General features: G+C 45.9%; 1 protein-coding gene across 6 annotated transcripts in view; it reads left to right on the forward strand.

The window, feature by feature from the left end:
• The window catches only part of B4GALNT1 (beta-1,4-N-acetyl-galactosaminyltransferase 1), a 183,328-nt gene that overhangs the window by 48,025 nt on the left and 111,801 nt on the right, over positions 1-23,502 (forward strand). For 2 of the 6 annotated variants that reach the window (XM_029594917.1, XM_029594916.1), the window contains exons 2-3: positions 11,044-11,159; positions 11,729-11,857. The exons of 2 other annotated variants lie outside the window; for them this stretch is intronic. In XM_029594917.1, coding sequence (XP_029450777.1) covers positions 11,753-11,857 — 105 coding nt within the window. In that variant the 5' untranslated portion in view covers positions 11,044-11,159; positions 11,729-11,752. The remainder of the gene's footprint in view (positions 1-11,043; positions 11,160-11,728; positions 11,858-23,502) is intronic. 2 more of the 6 variants (XM_029594914.1, XM_029594915.1) reach the window with 1 other exon arrangement.

Here is a 23,502-nt window from a genome sequence, read left to right on the forward strand (position 1 = left end):
CCTCCTCCCAGGCACCATGATCCCAGGAAACACGTCCTGCTCTCTCCCTAACCCTCCCAGGCACCTTATTGATGATGACAGTCATCTCGTCCCATCTACCGCTTATTCCTCTGCACTGCCGGGGAAGGTACAAATAAAGGGCACCGCCCCTTCCTCTGTGCAAGCAGATGCACGCTGATGATGCTTCCCGCCGACTACTGCTATTGGGGCTACTGGAGTCCTTCCTGCAGCGCAAGGAGGTGTGTGCTGGGTGACCGCTACAGCGCAGATTCCGGTGCAGTCGCCTTAGTTTAGTACTCATCCACAAAGTTCCCTCTAAGGATTAGGTTGATGTGAGCAAAAATCTTTGGTTTGATTACCTTGTGATCACTACTTTCTTTGAGGCATAAAGCCTACCAATTTTATGCTCACAGTTACCCAATCCTTAGAGGAAACATTGGAGCAGCATGCACAAAAACTTTCTCACATGCACACACACACACACTAACACACTTTCATATCCACTCTTTCTGTTTCTCATGCATTCATGCTCATTCTCACAAACACACACACTCACTCTCATGCTTCTCATTCATTCCCCAGACTCTCTTCCACACACACACACACACACACACACACTCATCTCAGTAAATGCAAACCTTTTGCTGCCAAAACTTTGAGAACACCAAAGCATTGCGAAACAAAAAAAAAAGACACCTAGGACCTTACCATACCAGCACTATCAAAGGACTCAAACAGCAGCAGCCCTATTGCGGTCACAGGTACCACCAGAGGATCTCAACATTCCAGGACCCTCTATGCCCAGGGAAGTGATCCCACCGCCCAGAAGCCCCACCTTCGGGGACACAGACATCTCAGATGAGGAGTCAGAACCCCTGGAGGAAGGGGAACTCCCTCTGGGGACAGAACCCCATCGAACCATGAGACGCTTCTTCACCAAGGACGAACTTCCAGACCTGGTCACACACAGCTTAAAAGAGCTTGCCATCCCGGGCACAAGTGCCTTGGGGGAACCTAAGCCAAACTCACTTTTGGAGGGACTTCGTCAGACCTCCCGCCATTTCCCACTATTACAAGCCATCCAGCAACTAATTGACCTGGAATGGGATGCCCCAGAAACCACGTTCAAAGGGGGCTGGGCTCTGGCAGCCATGTACCCTCTGGATCCCGCGGCCAAAGATCTCCTGGCATGTCCGAAAGTGGGATGCCATGGTCTGCGCGGTCTCGAAGCGCACTACTATCCCGGTGGAGGGAGGAGCAGCACTCAAGCATGCTCAAGACAGACGTCTGGAATCTATCCTCAAACAGTCCTTTGACGTCTCCACTATGTCTTTACAGATCGTGGCCTGCTGTGCCGTGGTGACACGCGCCTGCTTAGCACAGACCAGGAACAACACTCCTGGGGGAAGCCCTGGAAACAGCCGTATCATTCCTCACGGACGCCGCTTCAGATCTGGTACGCACAGCAGCTAGAGAAGTCCATCCGTCGTTGCAGCCAGAAGACATCTGGCTCCGAAACTGGTCGGCCGACGCATCTTCCAAAACGAGACTCAAAGGATGCCTTTCAAGGGAACACTCCTGTTCGGAAGCGAACTAGAGAAACTAGCCAACAAGTGGGGCGAGTCCCCACTGCCACGGCTACCGGAGGACAGGAATAAGAGAAACCAGCGACCCTTCCCCCAAACTTCCAGGGGCAGAGGATCACAGCGCTTCAACCCATACAGAAGCTCATATCAAGCGGCTCACCCCGCAGACAGGAGCCAGTCCTTTCGGAACAAGCACAACAAAAGGGGAGCCAGCTCGGGCCCAGGCCCCAGCCGCACCCCACAATGAAGATCAGCCGACCCGTCCAAAGGAAGAAGCCATAGGGGGCAGACTGGCCCAATTCTACCAAAGATGGGTCGAGATAACTTCGGACAAGTGGGTCCTCTCCATCATTCGAGAGGGATATTACCTGGATGGGTGACCAGCCTCTGAGGCGTCGTCCACGGTGCAATAAACAATGTTAAAAAAAAAAAAAGAACAAATAAACACTATCTATGACACAGCAACAATGCAAATATCATACCATGCCTTAGAACACTAATATACCACCTGCTGGGGTTAACAGAACAAGCCCTACTGTTACAAAGCCCTACAGAAAAACTACTTTCCAGCAGAAATACTGCCCCTCAGTTACACACACAGAAGATAGACAGACCCTTACCTAATACAGAATAAGGGACTACAAATTAGAAATAGAAACATGCAGTCAAAAATAAAATGGAAAGTCCGAAAGAACAAAATTCAAATATGTAATCCACATTCCCTAAGATAACATATGCCAATCACTAAAATTTTAAAAATAAAACCATTTTTTACTTTTGCTGTTTGATCTTATTTTTCTAATTTGTTGGTCCCAGGCTTTTTTTTTTTTTTTTTAATTGTTCCTTTTCTTGGTCTTTTCCCAATTCCTTTTGCAGGGTCTCTTTTTTTTCTTTCTGTTACTTCTGACTCCACCTGTCTTCTTTCCTTCCTCCCTCAAACACATATTCAGGCTGTCAGTTCACACGCTGACTCTCTTTCACATGCTGTCTCACACACACCCCGCTCTCACTCTCTCTCTCACACACACACAAACACACATGCTCTCTCACACATGGCTGTCTCTCACAACATACCGGCTCACTCCCACACACACAATCTCTCAACTCACTCTCACACATACACACACATTCTCTACAGGGCCTCAGCCTCTGGGCCTCTTTTTCGGGGGTCGCTGCGGGATGGAGTCCGTGGCGGCCCTGCTACCGGGCCTCTTCTTCTCGAGAGGGGATCCACGGCAGCCCTGCCACAGATGTTGCTCCTCTTCCTTCCTACCCGTGCGGCTCCAGCAATGGTTTTCTTCTGGGGCCGTGCGGGCAGGAAGGAGGACCTGGAGGTTTCCTGTGGGGGGGGGGGGGGGAATAAAACATGGCCACACATGCATGCAGCTGAGAGGGAACAGCGTTCTAGATTCCCCCCCCTCCCCCCCCATCCCGCCACCCTCCAAGTATGATCCTGGTTATCGCCAGTTTCTTCTTTTTGTCCTAGGGGTTGCTTGTTTTTGCCTATTGGCGAATTGCGTTCTGTTAGTACGGGTGGAGGGCTCCCAATGACACCCCCCTTCCTAGCTGTCACCTGGGGTGGACCACCCACCTTGCCCCTTCCCACCTTAGTATGCCACTGTATTCGAGCATGGTATAACATTTGTGTGAGGTTTGAGTCCTGAGATAGTGCTGGCATGGTAGGGGATAGCAAGTTTCTAGTTGTCTTGTTTGTTTTGTAAGGGTTTGTTTCCTCAAAGTTTTTTGTTTTTGTTTTGTTTTGTTTTTCTGTGAGGGTAACAAAACACAAGGAAAGAGACTTAGCTTCCTGTTCATTAAGTAGGACCTCTGACCAAGGCAGCTTGAGGAAGGGGGAGGAAGACGAGAGCCAGACGGTGGAGGGAGAGGGATGGCAGGAAACTCCCCGCCCAAAGTATTCGAATTCAGAATTGACTTAACCAAATAATATTGCACTTCCCTAACTTTCATATCATGAAACAGCGTATGCGGAAAGAGTAGGGACTGCTGATTGCTGGAAGAAACAAACAGTCAAGAACTCGGGCCCCTGCACCCCGGAAGTGCCGGCAAAGCAGCTCAGGAGTGCCCCCCAAAAGAAAAGCTATTCAGAATTAGAAAGGAGGGGGAATTCCAGCAGAATGCAACCAACAGGAAAACGGTTTCTTACATTATCTTTATGCCCTCCACATTGTGGCGAAATGTAATCAGAATATTTACATCCCTGTTAAAAGGCCACAGAAAAGAAGGGCTGCCAGACTCCAGTAACTTTATTCTAAAAACCCACTGCAGCCAGTGCAGTGTACATTTCTCAGACCTAGTTCTAGAAACCAAGGAACAGCCACAAAGGGGTTAAGGTTTCTACAATCACCAGGATCAGTTGGCCAGATCGAGTCCCTCCCCCTTTCAGCAGGGCAGTGACTGAGAAATATTTACATGATTCCTGCTCCATGCTGGATACTCCCCCCCCTAAGGGCTTCGCTTCCACCGCTTCCTTCAGATTCTCACATTTGTCAGCACTTTTCCGTCTTCCCCTGTCTTTCTTATTCACAGTACTCTCTTTGCCATCCTTAGTGGAAGTGTGGGGTTGACTGGAATTGGTTGGCCACGGTCTTCATGTGCTGGGGAAACGGAGTCTTTTAGAGCTGGGATCTTCCTGACTCAAAGCCTTGCTGAAACTAAGTGACATTTTTTTTTGCAATTTACCTGTGCCTAATGAAATAGGGCTTTATAGCAAAAGATTGTGCCTTGCTTGTTAGAAAGGGGCAGATTTGTAATTGGAACCTGAAAGGGAGCTATCTTGTCTGCTTTCTGGGGCTAAGAATTTAAAAACGTATAGCCTGTCCTCCTAGCCATTTCATATATTCGCTTCCCTGGTCTCCTAGATAATTAGCTTCAGTTACCTCATCTCCAATTACATAGTAGTTCCTTACAGCCTAGATATTAATAACTTAAACTGTCATATTGCTTGTAAAAATTGGTTTGCCTATTCTACCTATAACACTAATACTTTTAGTTCTTATTTCAAATAACTATTAAAAATCTTTCCTAGGGACTAACCATACCTTACCATATTTTTAGGATTTTAGTGAATTAGTGAGAATGGCTCTTGTTACTAAGTTATGTTACATTGTGAACCGTTTATTGTAAAGCTTGTTGCTAAGTTATGTTACTTTGTGAACCGAGGTGATGTCTGCAGACGTGCCTCGGTATATAAAAAACTCTTAAATAAATAAATAAATAAATGCAACTATTGTGGTGCTTATGTCCCAAGGCCTATCATTTGGATAACAAAGGGTTGTTCCTTTTGCCTTCAGCTGTCTAAAATTAAAATGGAGCTGATCCATCTAAGGGAGCAATTGACCAGGTTGCAATTAACCTCCCCTTCCCTGAAACATCCATCTGTCATCCATCTCCCACAGCCGTTACAGAATCCCAGGGGAAAAAAAGGTTTACAGTGGGCTCTGGTAGAAGTAGATATGTGACAAACAGATCCCCACCTTCCCCAAGTTTACAGCATCCTGTGCCTCCACCCCCACTCCCACAGAGATGTCAGACATCCAGGATTCAGAAACCCAGAAGCAATCGGACAACAGTCGGCTCTGGCAGAATAAGACCTGCAATAGAACCAAATGTCATAAAAGAAAGCTGCTTCTGCTAGGAGACTCAATCAGAGGACCCAATTTGGGAGCACATTTTGATGGTGACACTATAGTTATATGCATTCCAGGATCCTCAGCTAGTAGAAATGCAAACCAGATAGTCCAAGTCATTGAAGAAGAACTGCAATTGGAACTGCAATCTTCTTGTCTTCACTTGTTTAATGTTTATTATTATTATTATTATTATTTATTATTATTTTGTTCCTTCTCCACTTGTTAATTGTAAACCGGCATGATGCGATATCCATCGCGAATGCCGGTATAGAAAAACTTAAAATAAATAAATAAATAAATAAGAAAGTAGGAACTTTGATATCAGTGTTATCATCCATCGGGGGATCAATGACCTCAATAGAAATGGTATCCATGAAGTACAAAAAGGTTTCCAAAATCTAGGCATGAAGATAAGAAGCACTGTAAAGACTATTGCATTTTCAGAAGTATTACCTGTTCATGGAATAGGAGATGAGAAGCTTTGCCATATAAATAAATTCAATACCTAGCTCAAAACCTGGTGTACAGAAGTGTTTTTGGATACATTGGAGATTGGGGTCGTGTATGGAGCAATAAAAGGCTTTATGGAAAAGACGGCCTACATTTGTCTGTAGCAGGAAGAAGGATGCTAAGTGAGAAATTCAGATCTTACATTAACAGATGTTTAAAGAATGGGGGTGGCAGGAGATGGTCCCTGAAATTGTCTTGTCATCCCCATGCAGTACAAAAACTACAGGACATGGGAGGTGAAAATAACAAAATCTAATCAGCTCAAGAAAACTAGAAAAGGTTCCTAGGAAGTGCAACCTAGCAAGGGAGAAAAATTGGAAAGCTATGACTACAAATGCTCGTAGTTTGGGCAATAAAATCCCAGTCCTGCAGGCCTTAATGGTGGGGGTAGAACTGGATGTTGCTACTGTCACGGAGACGTGGTTCACGGATTCTCATGAATGGGATAAGGCCATACCGGGCTATAACTTGTTAAGGAAGGAAAGAAAGGACGAAAAAGGGGGAGGAGTAGCACTTTATGTCAAAAATAATATCCAAGCAACTGAACTGCAAGGAAAGTGGGGTAGAGAAGAAGCATTATGGGCCGTCCGAAAAAAAGATGATGGTGCATCCGTTTTTACTGGAGTGGTGTACAGGCCTCCAACTCAAACAAAAGAACTAGACAGAGATCAGATCAAAGACATCCAAAAGGTGGGAAGGAAGAGAGATGTGTTGATTGTTGGAGATTTTAATCTGCCGGACATGGACTGGAGAATCCCTTCTGCAGAATCTAACAGAAGTAGAAAGATAGTGGATGCCCTGCAAGGGTCTCTGTTCAAACAAATGGTAATGGAACCCATGAGGGAGGGAGCTATACTCAACTTAGTGCTCACTAATGGAGATAATGTCTCTAAATTCTGGGTGGGTGCCCACCTCAGCACCAGTGATCATCAAACGGTATGGTTTGATATCGCAAATAGGATACGGTGAAGTCACACGAAGACCCGAGTTTTGCAGTTCAAAAATACAGACTTTGCCAAAATGGGGCCTGCACAGGAAGCAGCTGGCGGGTCGGCAGGAGCTGGAATGCGGTCTAGCTGTGTGGCAGTTGAGGCGACCGGGAAAAGGAGTCCCGGATGTGGTGACCGCTGCAGCCAGCGAGCCCGGGGAAGCAGCCCCACACCAGTGAGTGGCGGGTGCTGGTTGCGGGAAGCTGCGGCCGGCAGCCATAACAGTACCCCTTCCTTTAGACCTCCCCCTAGAAGGTCTGGGTTTTCCTGGGTGATCTGTGTGGAATCTCTTAATAAGGTCCTTGTCTAGAATGTTAGTAGCTAGTTCCTAAGAGTTCTTGTCAGGCCCGAATCCCTCCCAGGCTAGGAGATACTCCCACTTGCGGCCTCGCTTCCTGACATCGAGGACCTCGCAGACTTGGTATATGGCCTCCTCTGCTGCCCTCGGCTGTGGAGTTTCGAGGCTAGGGTTCTGAATTCAATTGTGTAATCAGAAAGAGAATGTCTCCCTTGGCGGATATGCAGAAGGTCGGTGCCGGCGGCTGCCTATTGTCCCGGGTCCTCAATCACTGTCCGGAACAGCTCCAAGAAGCGAGGAAGATCTTGCAGTACCGGATCGGCACGTTCCCACAAGTGGGATGCCCAGGCCAGGGCCTTGCCTTCCAGCAGAGTTAGAATATACGTGGTTTTTGTCGCACTGTCCGGAAATAGGGAGGACTGGAGACAGAAGTGCATGCTGCACTGGTTAAGGAACCCCTGGCACTGGTGGGGGTCGCCGACGTAGCGTGGAGGGGCTGGCAACGAGATCGCCTGGCGAGTGGGCACCTGCATCGAGGGAGGAGTCGGTGCCGGTGGAGGAGCTGCACCTGCAGCGACCACAGAGTCCATGCGGGCATTGAGACGCTCCATGGAGGACGTCAAGGTCTCTAAAACTCGCTGTTGCTCCAGGATTTTCTGGGCCGAGCCTGGAATGGCTTGTAGGGCCGAAGCCTCCGCCGGATCCATGGCCTTGGCTTATTGTTATGATTCTGAAAGGTGGACCCCTTGCGTGAGGTGGAGTTGGCACCACCTGTGGAGGAAACCCCCACAGGTCCCCACCATCGGAAGGCGAGGCCGGGATGAAGCAGAGACCCCCACAGGAGCTTCACCACTACCAGCCCACGTTTCCCTCAGGTTGAGCCCTTGGGTACCGGGGCTGGCTGACGTATGTGGGGTCTCTGAGTGAAGAGGAGACGCTGGGATGGATACCAGGCCCGGGGCCAGAATGGACGAAAGGCTGGAGCATAGAGAAGAGCGAGAGCCGGAGCAGGCCGCAACACTTGAAGCAGGAGACCAGACATGGGTCAGAACAGGAGGCAATTCTCATAGACAAACTTCCAGGCTCTACCTGACTGTTACCAGCCACCTTGCTATCACGCCCCTGAAGTGTACAGTTTGCCTAAAACAGTTTATTACGCTGTGCTTCCCTAAACTCTTGGGTACGTAGGCTTGCAACATGAAGAGCTGTAAGATCGTAATAAAATGACACACTCTGGTGTCTGTCAGAACATGAACAAGAATGTATTAGTAGAATAATGTATTACATTTATCTAATATATTTGTAAACTGCTTTTCTAAGCAAGACATTCATGGGTAGCATTCAGATTATGTTAGCCATAACTTAAGTTCCATTGAAAATAATGGGCCTTAAGGTAGTAAAGATAGCTCTCATTGATTTTGGTGTACTTCTCATGAATAATTATATCTGCATGCTATCCCATAATCCCTCCCCCCCCCCCCCAAAAAAAAAAAAAAAACAACCAACAATAGCAGATTTGAAAAGCAGCATTATAAGAGAATAGAGCTGATAACAATACAACCGCAACCCATTTAAACAGACAGCAGATGGAAGTTGCTTTTTGCCCTGAGTGTCCATCTCTTCTTTTCTGTGGGTGTTAATTTTGGGTGATTCCGTGCAACAGTGAGAGGAGGGTTGTCTTTCTTAGTCATCATGTACGTGGTAGTCGGCACAGGACTTAATCAGAATTCATATGACCAAGCAGCTGACTCGCTCTATCAGTTCTGCAGAACACTTCCTGCCATTCTCATTCCACTTGTTTTGATGTGGGGAAAATATGCGTTCAGCATGTCTAGCTGATGAGCCCAGACGGACTGTTAGGAAGAACCTCAGAGGCTTGAAATGCGCTCTTCCCCTTCACAGCAGTGCTTTTCAGTTTCCAGTCCTCCGTTATTTGAAACTCGCGCCATCTCATCGGACAGTAGTACATCCACAGCCAGCTGCAAGCTGCTTACCACCACATTTTCCATATCCGAATAAATCGAGCTGTTCCATAGTCTGAAGTGCCAGAGGCTGAAGAGCAAAAAAAAAAAAAAAGAAAGCCAATCCTCTTTGGACCATTTGCACTGTTTTTCCAGGCATGCAGTCGCACAGTTTAGAAAAGCTGGAAAATCTCTCTTGGCTGTTGCAGCTTTGGATGAGGAAAGGCCTTTCATTTTTGCATGTGTAAAGTATCCGTACTCTGGGTCAGTTCATCTCGTAGGGATTGCAGTGTGGAATATATTTCAGTAGCAATTTTGCCACTTCTTTCAAAATTATGGGGTTTTTTTGTTTTGTAACTACCTCCTCAGAAATAAGCAGAATGCTGTTACCAAAAAAAAAAAAATAGCAGGTGCGCTTCTCCAACATTTTGGGTGTTGTCCTCTTGCGCGCAGTTTCAGGTCCACTTTGGATAGCAGTCAGGGCTGATGAAATAAGACTCGGCTGTCCCGTTCTGCCACGTTCTAGTTATGGTGGGTTTGCAACCAATGACTGTTTCGATAAATTTATTGTGCCAATGCAAACATCGAAAAATACAAAAATACAATAAATCCAAGCATATAGCTTTTGCCAAAATTAACGATTTTCTTCTTCAAGTACTGATTTGGAATCCTTTCCTTTTATCCTCTCTTCTTTTTAGTTTCTTCCCGGCATGGGCCATATTTCATATTTCGTCATTTGGCTGCGTCAGGGGAAGTTAATTTCTACTCTTACATCAAGTGACAAAACACAGCCCTTGTCTGGAAGAAAACACAGGATGGGAGGGTAAAAGGAAATGATTATGAATCAGGGCTAAGTTTGGACATGAGTTACTGGAGGAGAAAGTGATTTGCCCAGCATTCATGAACACTGGCTTCTCTGGGTCATAGCCTGCAGCTCTAACCACTAGGAAGCTGTGCTGAAGGAGGAGGTGGAGAAGAATAACAACAGTTAATTTAGGCAAAAAATAAATAAGTTCATTTTTAAAAAATTCCAAACTTTTGTTATAAAAACTGATAATATATTGCAACAAAGGATATATGTGTGAATCAAGATATATTTTATTTTGAAGTGTTAGGTATGTTTGGGTAATTGTTACGTGCTTGGATTTATTTGCTAAGATTGCATTGGCATAGTACATTTATTGAAATGATAGCTGGAGGCTTCTTTAGTGTCATATTCAGTATAGGAAGCCCAACCACGATTGCATGGGATTTTGCTAAATAAAGTATATTGAGGGGTTTAGAGGCAGCAATCTGTTGGCGACATGCTGAAGAATTCCTCTCCATTCCACAGCCAGAAAATCAAAGTTTCTTTAATCTTTCCCTTCTCTGGGCAGATACTAAGGAAAAATATATACTTGCAATGTCTACTAAGAGCTTATCTATAGCATGCTTATGCTATGTGCGTGGCAGTTTCCTTGCAGAAGATAAAGATTTTCTGTACCTGGGATGGTGTACACAGTGCTAGTGTTTGCATTGTCTACACTGGGAGCTGATACTGAATTGAAGAAAATCCTGAGCTCTCCAGTGAAGTTACTATGTGGTTTGCTAGTCCCATCAGCTGTTTCATCAGGACTTGCCACAAAGTCAAGCATTCTAGTTACTAATCCTTCTTCAGTAGTAAAGTATTGAGTGGCAATAGGCAACATTTTTCTATTGCCTCTGTTTGAAGCATCTGTTTGTATAGCAAATGACAGAGGCTTCCCACCGCATAAATAGGTAGTAGGCAGGGAGAGTAAAGTCCCAGCCTGCTGCCATCAACCGTGCTAGCTCAACCTTCTTTTGGTGAAAGCACTTGTGTGGGGGGAAGGGGAGTTGGGGAGGTGATTGGGCATGGGTGTCCTCTCTCATCCCTTCTCCTTCCCCCCCTTTTTCTTTTCTTATTGGTCCTCATGGGAATTTTAAACCAAGCAGGGGTCTGAGCGGGGACTCACGAATAGGGTGGAGGGTTTCACTTCCCTTTTTAAGTGGGAATTGTGCCCTCCCTGTGATCTTTTCTTGTCTCTCTAGCTTGGCTTCTTGTTAGCTGTGCTCCTGTTCTTACCTGATGGTGAGGTCCTGCAGAGGAGTGGCATGGTGGCAGTCTTCAGAAGAAGGGGGGCCGGGTGGCAGCACGTCTCTCCCTGGTGAGGATTGTTGGACCTGGGAAAACAAAGTGCTGTACCGGGGGTAGAGGGAATGGCAAGAGAACTTGCTCCTGGGCATTCGGGTGGATCGGGAGAGCTGGCGAGTGGGGTTCTGGGGCCAGTGGGGGCCTGGTCAGCTGTAGTACAGGCAGGGTTCAAAGTGCTGCTTCTGCAGATGGCTGCATGGAGTGGCTGGGGAGAGCTGTTGTGGGCATCGGTGTGTATACAAAGCCCGCAACTGGGAGGTGTGGGCTTTTGGTGCAGCAGTCTGTGTATGAGGGTGTTGGGAAGTGGGTTGACTTCAGGTCTATTCCCAGTGTGGGACTTGGTAGACACAGGAAGTTGGTTGGGAAGGGCAGCTGCCTGGGGACAAGGTTTTGCTGTGCAGGGTGGGTCCAGGGCCATGGGGTGTGGAGGAGGACAGAGAGACTGTGGTTGGTCAGTGGGAAAGTATTAAGTGATGCACCAGAGGGAAGGGTTACACTGGCTCCGGAAGAAAGGGGGAGCTTGTGGGAGGTCTGACACATGGCAATCTGGCTCCTAGCTAGTGGATTTTGTGGATGTTGCAGAGACCTTGGGCACGAGGCCTGGCGATGATGTGGCAACTCAGATGGCGGAGGAAAGCTTATTGGGATGAGTGTACCTGGAGGCCCTGGATCTTGACACAGCCTGGAACAGATTTCTGGAATATGGCAGTGGTGAGTGGGGATTTGGAGGGGGTGGGTTTGGAAGGCTTATCAAGGAGGGATAGCTGGGGTAGAGGGCTGTGGGACTCTCCTGAGTGCTATGGAGGAAGTGGTTATGGTTGAGAGGATGCAGGATCATGGTTAAGATGGGCAGGTTATAGGGCATAGGGTGGGATGGGAGATATCTCACTGCAGGGAAGGGGAGGATACAGGGGGACTTTCAGTGCATAGGGGTTTAGGGATGAGGGAATGGATTTTACTGAGGTTCATGCATGTCAAGGAATAGTTGCTCAGGGAGGGTCTAAGGGAAGGTGAGGTCTAGGGGTGGGGGTTCAGGGAAGCCCGGTGTTGCATATTTTACAATCGCCAGGGGATTTGACAAGCAGACGGGGGCTTCTCAGCAGGAGGCTTTGAGGGAGCATGTTCCATCACAGGAGATCGCGTAGCAGAAGCCAGTAGGAGTTGCACACCAGGATGTGGAGAGCAGAACTGCAGAGGAGCTGCCTTAGTCAGGTGAGCCTGAAGACGCTGGCAAGAGGGGACAGAGTAAAAGGAAAAGGTCTAGAGCTAAGCACTTGTCATTTTCTGATTCGTCTTCCTCATTGTTGTCATTGGTTGAAGAGGTGAGACTGGGTTGAGAGGATGCTGATGATGGAGCCAAGGCAAGACATGGGGCATCTTGTGGGAGGGGGTACCTAAAGGGCTGAGGAGGAAGAACAAGAGAAGGAAGTACATTGATATATTCAGGTTGTTGGAGGGTAGGAGAGGTGAAAAGAAGCATGGGAGAAAGAAGAAGCAAAAGGACAAGGACAAGGAAGCAGAGTGCAGGAAAACAGTGGTGTCAAGATTAGGGGATTGAGCAGGTATAAATCTTTTAAATAAATAAATATATTGAACTTTGTCTAGTGTTTCCTTAAGTTGGAAAGTGTGATTGGACATTATGACCCTTCACAGTATGGTTCCTCACTGGTTCATGGAAACAGTATTTTAGGGGCTTATAGGGTGGGTTAAAGTGGGTGTGGTTAATCTATGATATATTTTGGGACAAGATGAAGGAGAATTGCTTCATGTCCTCGAGGACTGAGGATGCAGATGATTAATAAGGGTCACGTGTCTGGGACCGAAGTTGTGGGACAAGATCAGTCTGGGAGTTTCATCTCACTCACTCAGGAGGGGATGTGGGGATGTTGGGAAGCTTGGGGGCCAGCCCAGGGGACAAGGAAGTGGGCAGGACAAGTGTTGGCGGTTCAACGAATCATCTTCTATTTATTTACACACTGCAATTCAGGCATGCCTGTTCCGTTTGCAAAGGTGGCCATCCTGCTTCTTTTTTTTTTTTTTAATTTTAATGTTTTATTGATGTAAAAAATATAAACAGTGGTGAAATACATTGTTAAAACATATGAAAGATCAGATGAGTAAACAACAGTTCAACATTTTCACATACAATGTCTGGCATTTTTTTTATTTATCCCAGTTCCTCCTACCCATCCCTTCCTCCTCCCCCCCTCGGTGAACTTATTATTATTATTATTATTGCTTGACATTAGAACCGTTATGTGAAAGCCTAAGAGAAGAGAGAATGTACGAACTTGTGTACAAATAAAAAACTCCTGGGTTGCCACTTTGTTCATTTCTCATTTGTTAACTCCACTGGCCAGGAAATCAAGTAAAGGTTGTCATAGTTTCAAGTATCTTTGACTGTGTTGTTTTGCAAGAGCTATTGTTCTATGAACAGACCCAAATCTGGACAGCCGGAGTCCAATACCCTCCTCAGTGGGCAATTGATCCGAGCGCCAGACATCTCGAATCTCGCCGCTATGACTATGAGATGCATGAGTTTTGACATGTCAGGTGATGCATCGAAAGGGACATTTAAGAGCACATTTTCTGGTGTTAAAGAGACCCGCTCTCCTGTGATTATGCATATGAGTTGTTTGATATACTCCCAGAATGCTGTTACCCAGGGGCAAGTCCACCACAAATGGTAGAATGAGCCCATCCGACCACATCCCTTCCAACAATGGGGATCATGTGAAGGATCAAATTTGTGCAATTTTTCTGAAGTATAATACCATTGAAACAGAATTTTGTAACTATTCTCTGCCAGTGCCGTGTAGGCTGATCCCTTTTTTGTATATAGAAAAATGGTGTTCCACATTTCCTCTGAGAGTACGTCTCCTAAGTCTGTCTCCCATGCCTTCATGTAGGCCGGCTTTTCCGGGGAATCTTTATTAATAAAATTATAAACCTGTGATTTGGCCCCTCTAAGAGTGTCTGCTTGATCACACCAGTTTTTCACCTGTCTCTTGCCTAGAGCGAGATCTGGTCCTACTTTTTCCGCGTGAAAGAAGTGGCGGACCTGGAGGTAAGGCAGTATATCCCTATGGGAGAGGTGGTATTTATCTCTTAGCTTAGGAAAGGGAGCTATGGACCCATTCCCCCATAAGAGCCCCAAATATCTAATGCCTTTCTCTTCCCAGTCTTTAAAAGATTTTGATTGGCTCCCTATTGGAAATAAAGTATTGGTTTGTATGTATGAGCTAAAAAAAATATCTCCTGGGCCCTACTAGTCGATTTCTCCATTTCTCCCACAGCATCAAGGTGACTTTAGTTGTCATTGGGATTGTGCACACAGGCATCCACGTCCCTTTAGGCTGCCATATCAGGGACCTAAGTGGGGCCCCTCCCATTAAGGCTTGCTCTATAGTCACCCATTGTTTCTGTTCTCTGTGTCTATTCCAGTCAAAGATAGCCCTAATTTGAGCTGCCAAGAAGTACCAGCTTAGATTTGGCACTCCCTACCTCCCCCCTCCCTCCCACCCCGTAGTTTGGGTCTGTAATTACAGCGTGTGAGACTCTTGGAGGTCTTCGCTTCCAGATATAACAGAAAATCCACTGTTGCCAGCACTTGATAATGGTGGGAATAGCAATTGGGAGAGATTGGAATAAATACCCCAGCCGTGGAAGGACATTCATTTTCACCGATGATATCCTACCAAACCAGGACAAGTAGAGTTCAGACCATCTATCCAGGTCCCGAAAAATGTTTTGCATAAGGGGGGGGGGGGGGGGGATAATTAAGCTGAAAGAGTGCTTTGGGATCATTACCAATGTATACCCCTAGATATTTAATCTTCTTATGTGCCATCTGAATGGAAAGGAGGATTTTAATAAGTTTAGCTCGTCTGTAGGGTCAGAAACATTTAACAATTCCGATTTTTCCACATTCAACGTAAAACCAGATACCCTCCCAAATTCCTGTAGTGCCGCCAGAGCTTCCTGTAATGAAATAGTGGGGCTTGACAGGGTAAATAGGATGTCATCGGCGAACATAGATATCTTGTTCTCCTGTGCTCCTAGCTCTATTCCTCTAATTAGCCTATTCGCCCTAACTTGAATTGCCAAGGGTTCAAGGAACAGCACGAAGAGTAGCGGTGACAGAGGGCAACCCTGTCTCGTACCCCTGTTTATTGAGAATGCCTCTGAGTATGTCCCATTAATCTTTACTCTCGCTTTTGGCTCAGTGTATAGTTGTTGTAGCCAATTAATAAAATGGGGGCCAAAGTTCATCGCCTTCAGAGTGCTAAACTGAAACGGCTAGTGAACTATATCAAATGCCTTTTCTGCGTCCACTGATAGGAGGACTGCTGGTATATCCTGCTCTTTAGCCCAAATTAAATCAATGATTTTGTGTGTATTATCGGCAGCCATTCTACCAGGGATGAAACCTGCCTGGTCGATGTGCACTAGACGGGCCATGACCTTATTTAGACGGGGCGCCATAATTTTCGCTAACAACTTAAGGTCAATGTTAATGATGGAGATGGGTCTATAGAACCCACATTGCGTAAGATCACACCCAGGTTTTCCCAGAATGGTGATGCCGGCGACATTTGCCTCTGGCCGTAAGGAATGTCCATATCTCAGGGAGTTAAACAACGCATTCAAGGGGGTTATCGAGAGGGTGCCAAATTCTTATAGAATTGCGGGATAAATCCATCAAGGCTAGGAGCTTTATTGGCTTTAAGACCTTTAATTGCCTGCTGGACCTCCAGAGGGGCGATTTCTCTATCCAGAGCCCCCTTCTCCTCCTCATTGAGAGCGGGGAGATCAACTTCTCTAATATATTGGTCTATCTGCTCTATTGATATGGAGGGGTTCGCGTCGTATAAAGCCCCCTAAAATTGTTAAAATCTATGTCTAATGTCCGGGGGGGGGGGGGGGGGGGAGAGATAGTAACTTGCCTTCTTGATCCTTAATCCCTGTGATCTGATTTTGGAGTTCTTTGTGTTTTAGATATCTGGCTAGCAATCTCCCAGAATGGTTGCCCCATTCAAATTTTTCTTGGGTAATCAGCGACAATTTAGCGCTATCTCCTCATCTGCCATGACCTGCAGCTCGTCTTAGTTTCTGTAATTTCGCATAGGTGGTGGCAGATAGCAACTGTTTGTGGCTTGCAGAGAAAGCTGTGATTTCCCCCATCAATTTCTGCTTTACTCTCTGGCAGTTCTTTTTGATAAGAGCTCCTCTGGAAATAAGAAAAACTCTCCCTACCGCTTTCAAACATTCCCATATTAGGGTAGGGTTACCAACATTTGTAGATAGGTAATCGGAGATAGCACTTTGTAGCTGCTTACAAAATTCATCATCCTCTATAAGGGAATCATTTAACTTTCAAGGGCGAAACCCGCCCTCCTCATTTTGGTTACATAGGTCTAGGCCAACAGGTACATGGTCAGACCAAGTAGTGGTGGTGATATAGATCCGATCAACCTTCCCTACCAAATATTTGTCCACAAGGAAGTAGTCTGTGCAAGAGTAAGATTGATGCGGGGCAGAAAAGAAAGTGTAATTTCTGGCTTGAGGGTTTCTCAGTCGCCACACATCCACCAGATTCCATTTTTCATAAGAGCTTTCAACCTTTTCCTAGATGGACCAGTGCCTATATTACTCCCCCCTGAATTATCAAGATGAGGGTTTATAGTCAGGTTGAAATCTCCCTTTACTATTAGGTTTCCCTCTCCTTCTCTATCAAGTAAGTGGTCAATCCGCTCCAGGAAAGCTTTTTGGTCAGTATTCGGGGCGTAGATGTTAAGTAATGTGAAAAGTTCCCCTTGGTACTCAAATTTTACTAAGACAAACCAACCCTCAGTGTCTGCCACATGACTCCTTATTTTATAGTCATACCCCTGTTTAAATAGTATGCACACACCTGCATATTTGCTCAGTTTGCTCGCTGCTGAAAAGAATCTATGGGCCATAAGAGGCCACGCAAGGAGGTGCTCATAGCGATGCTTTAAATGCGTTTCCTGTAAGCAAATAACAGTAGCCCAGTGGGCTTGTATGTCCTGTTTGAGGAGATGCCTCTTGCATGGGATATTAAGGCCCTTTACATTAAGGGATAATAGACGAAGAGCCATGGAGAATATATGTAAGTTTTCGTGAGCCATGGGCTATTGAGCTAATCCGGCAATACCATCTGAAGCACCTTATCGTATGTCTACCCTTTGCAGTATCCAGGTTGATATCAATGTAGTTCTCTCTGTTAAAACAATTATACATGGCCCTGTTCCACCCCTGAATCCCACCTGCCCTTCCCCTGGCTACTTCCCGTTCCTCCCACTCTCCCCCCTGCCCCCATGTAAACACCATGCCACCATGGTCTACTTATGAAGGTAGAGAAGATCGGTGTGCGCCCCAGTCAAGATATACAGTTCCTCCCATTCCCACTGTAATCACAGACCGCCATTAGCCCTCCCTCCCCGCCATAGAATAATACTTAGAAGTTCCCTGTAAGTTGTAGAAGACATGAACAAGAATATCCTGCGGAGCTCCAGCAGCTACTCAGATAATTTTTCTTACATTATCCCACCTTAGAACTGGTACCAAATATTAAAGATAAACTTTTATGATATGCATAGAGGGGCAGTTCACCCGTGTCCTTCCATGTCGAGATTCTAAGGTATTCCATTGTTCCACCGCAGCCACCTCCCTCCTTTTTCGATCCGCTGCTATCGTGGAGACTCAGGGCGCTCTCGTGTTGTTGTTGGGACAGTGACCTTTATTGGTAGGCCTGCTGATTTCAAAATGGCTGCCGCTTTGGTGGGGGTGACTGCTTTAGTCGTTGTTCCCCCGATGGTCACCGAAATCCCCACCGGGAATAATCACCGGTATTGGATGCTTTCTTTTCTCAATGCTGAGGTGATTTCCTTATATTCTAGCTGGCGCTTAAGCATCACCAGGGAGAGATCAGCGAAGACTGATATATTCTGCTCCTCCCATTTCCAAAATTGCTGTTTCCTTGCCGCTGATAGAACTTTCTCTTTCACTGGAACCGCAAGAAGCACGCTATAATGTCTCTTGGCTGGTTGCTCTGACGCGGTCCCAGGGTACGGTGTGCTCTTTCAATTTCAATCGGCAGGACACTGCTTGATGAGTCCTTTTCAGATGCTTGTCTCAAAAAAAAATTGCATATGTCCCTTATCACTGCATGGCAATCGCTGTATATCTCTGTCTCTGGGATGGCACAAAAGCGCAGATTACATCTGCGGTTTCTGTTTTCAAGATCTTCTATTTTGAATAACATGTCTGTCTCCGTTTTAGTTAGGGATTCACAGTGGCACTGGATTCTGTCAGTTTTCTCCGATTGAGCGTCCAGTCTGGTTTCACACTCGGCGCCCCTGCGGCTTATCTCCTCCATGTCTTCTCTTAGCTCGGCTATTTTTTCCAGCATTTCACGTTTGTTTGTTTTTAAATCTCGGCGAATATCGCTGAACCACTGGCGAAATTCATCTCTGGAAGGCCACCAATGCCTGGGAGTGCCTTTCGTCCACTGATTGCATTTCTGCTTCCTTTTCATTTAGGTCTGCTAGCTCAGGCTTGTCTGGCTCTGCTAGGCCGTCCCGATCTGCTCCTCCTTTTGTGTATGAATATTGGCTGAGATCGGCGCCTTTTCTTTTCACTGCCATCAAGACAAATAGTTAGGGTAACTTCAGCTTCCAAAACTTCCTCGGCAGGGGGAGGGATGGGTGGCGATTCACGCATTAATTAGCTCTGGGTGCCCGGGAGCTCCTTTTCAGGCTGCCATCTCTTCCCGTGACGTCACCCCCCCCCCCCCAGCCATCCTGCTTCTAAGTGTATTAAACAGTCCCCCTGGGGAGTCTGGGAGGGGAGGCAAGCAGTGAAGTCTTGATAATACTGCTGATTAGAATGAGTGCTATGCCAGCATGATTAGTGAAATATCTCAATGGGGCAGTGGTGGTGAGTTTTCGAGAGAAGTTTCACGTGGGCATTTAGAATAGCCTACGTCAGCGATTCCCAAATCTTTTGAGAGCATGGATCCCTTTTCAATCTCCAAAATTTTTGCAGACCCCCCCACCACATGCTTCCTTTTCATTTTTACCTGCAGTAATAAGCCATATATAGAAAAGTTATTACTGTACTAACAAATAAATAATTATATGCACATCAGGCTCATTCATAATATATAAAACATTAAATCATGTTTACTGATATAAATGGAATACATATAATTGCAGAGCACAGCAGTAAATGTGCAAGAATGTACTTATAGTCAATAACTTGCATAGTGAAACTACAGGCAGCCATCCAGCTGGATCTGGAGCAATTACGGGAAATGGACTGGTGGAGGGAGAACGAGACTGGAAAGAAAGAGAGTAGTGGAGGGAAAGAGAGTGAGAAACTGGTGGGGATGGACGGGTGGAGGGACATAGACTGGTGGAAGGAAATAGAGGGAGGAACTAGTGAAGGGGAGAGAAAGATTGGTGGTGATTGACTGGTGGAGAAGGAGAAAGACTGGTGGAGATGGACTGTGGAGGGGAGAGAGACTTGCAGGATGACAGGTGGAGGGAGGGAGGGGATCTGGTTGGAATGGACCATGAAGAAGAAACTGAGAGTGAGAGACTGGTGGGGAAGGGGGAAGGAGGGGTGTTTGAGACAGGACCACATCACTAAAAGGGAGATGTGAAGAGAGGTTTGGTGCACATATCCCTCCCCAACCCCCATTGGATATGCTCGCCTCCCATGGTGTCTACCTTGGAGCCTCGCCTGAGGTTGCGCCATGGTTCAAGGGTTCACTTTCTCTCAAGGAAGCGACCGCATCCCGCCCTTGCAACAAAACCATCCTGTTAGTTCGATCTTGGTGGGGGTGCAATGGCTTTCTCCCCACCTGCCTGTTACCAAATTCCATACATGCAGAGATAGGATACCCCCTTTATTTTCATAAAGTGCTGGGCATGTATGTCAGTGGCATCTCTAGACAGAAGTAACAAAGAAACCCCTGGCCAGTTTCAACCATCTAAGAAAACTACAACCAAAATTATTCAGGTGCATTAATCAATAAAAATTCTAGCAGTGGGCCAGAATCCCAATATAAAACCTGCACCTCAAGTTCTACAGTACCCTACATTCATTGAAACTCCCCCAATGAAGAATGCAGAGCAGAACAAGGTCACTTCTCCTTACCATTCACCATAAAAAATAATAATCAAATTCTGGTGGTACCTCATTAACAGCAACAGACTCCCTCCACTACCAGGAACATTGTATATTACAAAATCCTGTAACAAATGTGCTTGGGAACTATAGGAAACCTGCCATACCATAACACCCTAACTGCCAGACCTCAAAACAGTAACCATCCTGCCTATGAAAAGGCAATACTGCAAATATTACAACAGGTCCTAAACCCCAGTGCTCCTCCTGTTAGAAAAACTGAACAAGTCCAGCTGCTGTGGGTCCCTTATATAGAAATTATATGTAATAGAATATCTCATCTAAGTTACACATGGAAAAAAGACAGACCATTGCCAAATAAAAAAATAAATAAATCATAAAGTACAAATACAAATATTTGGAATAGCATCCCATCAAGCCTCAGAGTAGAGCCTTGCCTGTTAACTTTTAGAAAACGACTTAAAACCTGGCTCTTTCACCAAGCCTTCGCCGACCCACCAGAGAAGCACTAGTTGTCCTCACGCTTACCCTTCACGGTGTTTATTCTTACAAATGGACTCTGACTCTTCCAGATTAAAGCACCATTAAGCTTTAGCTCGTACGCACTATGTTATCACTTTGTTTTTATTTATTTCCTGCCTTGTCTTCCTTCCAGCTTCCTGCAAGCTTCCAAGTTCCCTTACCCTGTTGATTGTAACTTTGACTCATTCCTACCTATTGTTTACCTTTCGTTCACTTGAATTGCGACCCCAGTTATTTTCTTGTTTATTGTAAACCGATCTGATATGGTTATTTACTATGAAGGTCGGTATATAAAACTGTTAAATAAATAAATAAATAAATAAATAAATATACAGACAAAAACTGAACTGGAAACCACAGTGCAAAAATGTAAAAACAAAAAATGTATACTTTGTTGATATATGTTATGCTATATATTTTTGCTGAGAACAAGCATTAAATTGTGTTTTCATAATTTGTAACTATATTGAGTTTTATTATTTTTGTTGTTAAGGTTACTCTCACTCCTTTGTTATTTCTGGAAGTAAGGGTTTCTTGTAAAAAAAACAAAACAAAAAAACAACAACATTGCATTCCTCATAAAACATCAAACAATACAATCAAGAAAAAGTATATTTCAAAGCAACTGATATATAGACCATCCAATAATTATAAACCCAAATTATTTTTAAATTTCCCAAACACCAATAGAATATTTCAACACATTAAACAATAGACAACAATTAAAACTAATAAGGATTAAAAAATTCCCCACTCTCCATACCTGGGAACTTTTGATTTCCAGTTGCCTGAAGATTGTTGTGGATTAGAAAGGGGGCACACAATATTTTTCCTCTCTCTCATACACACATATACTCAAGTTCATTCTCACTCACACACACATGCTCACATTCATTCTCACTCATATACACATGGTCCTTCTCACACACACATGCTCAAACTCAAATGCTCCCTTTCATTCACACATGCTCTCACAGACATAAATGCTCTCTCTTTATCATACACACATGCTCTCACAGACACACACGTGCTCATACACACAAGCTCTCACAGACATGAGTGCTCTCTCATACACACATGCTCTCACAGACATGCTGTCTCCCATACACACATGCTTTCACAGACACCATGCTCTCTCTCATACACACATGATTTCACAGATATGCTCTGTCAATCACACATGCTTTCTCTCTCACATGCTCATGCTGACACACATGCTCTCTCTCTTACCCACATGCTTACACAGACGCAAATGTTCTCTCTCTCGTACACAGTCCTCATTCACACAGGCTCTCACACCCTCACTCAGGCCTTTTATTTTTTGGAGTCTGCGGGCGTCCTGTGGCCTTCTCCTGTCTCATGCTGCCAGCTGGTTGGGTGGCCCTGTGGCATTATCAATCTTCAGCCGCTGGCTGGATAGGTGCGCTGGCAGCCTGTCGGGCCTCCTCCCATTTTCACTTTCCAACAGCCTGTTGAGCCTCCTTTCAACTTCAGTTGTCGACGGGATGGGTGCTCAGGCGGTTTATCGGGCCTCGTTCCGTCTTCAGCCACCGGTGGGATGGGTGCACTGGCAGCCTATCGTGCCCCATTCCATTTTCAGCCGCCAGCGGGATGGATGCATTGGCAGCCTGTTGGGCCTCCTCCCATCTTCAGCCACTGATGGCCCTGCTGCCTCCTTCCGTCTTCTTTGGCTAGGGTGCATTGGCAGCCTATCAAGGCTCTTCTTTCGCAGTGCAGGCTTTCTTCTCTGCACACTTTCTGCGGACCCCCTGCTATGGTCTGTCAGACACTTAGGCTGGGAAACACTGCCCTACATGGGATGGTGTATTGTGGGTGGGTGAACTCAAGATTGGTCCTGTGCTTTAGAGAGGTGGTGGTGGACAAGCTGGTATCAGAACTGGAGAAGAGTAGAATTGTCGGTCCTTTCGATGGTCTGTCATTTGAGAGGATGCACTTGCCTCCTTTGGCAGTGGTGCCTTAGAAGGAGGTGGGTAAATGCAAGTTGATTTTGAATTTGTCCCTCCCTCCTGGTGCCTTGGTAAATGATTTTGTGCCGGAGGAGCTGTCCCGCGCGTTTTTCTGTATCGGCCTGACAGTGGGGTTAAAAGAGGATTGGACAAGTTCCTGAAGGAAAAGTCTATAAATGGTTATTAGCCAGGTAGACTTGGGAAAGCTAGTGCTTACTCCTGGGAGTGAGACCAACTATTGGGGATCTGCAAGTTAATTGTGACCTGGAATGACTACTGTTGGAGAAGGGATGCTGGGCTTGATGGACCTTGGTCTGGCTCAGCATAGCATTTATGTTCAATTATATGTGAAGATGTAGAGGCCGGCTGATAAGTAATAACTGTTAATTGGTGGCCAAGATGTCGACCGATTAAGAGGTTCGGAAAGCTCTCGCTGTTACAGCTTCACATTGTTTCCTGAATTTTGGGCTGTTACCGATAATTTTCATGCCTCATACCAAGCGAAAAGCCAGGCTTTGTGGGGAGTGGAGTCAAGATGGCGTCGTAGTTGGCAGCATAGTGAATCTGCTCCGGCGTTTTTTCCTAAAATTTTGATTTGTTTCCTGATTGTGATGGCTCCTAAACGAAAGGGGAAGCAGAGAACTTACCCCTCGACGTCCTCGCTACCCCCGGGGCAGAAAACCATCCCGC

The sequence above is a fragment of the Rhinatrema bivittatum genome, chromosome 3, assembly GCF_901001135.1.
Source record: "Rhinatrema bivittatum chromosome 3, aRhiBiv1.1, whole genome shotgun sequence".
Taxonomy (NCBI): domain Eukaryota; kingdom Metazoa; phylum Chordata; class Amphibia; order Gymnophiona; family Rhinatrematidae; genus Rhinatrema; species Rhinatrema bivittatum.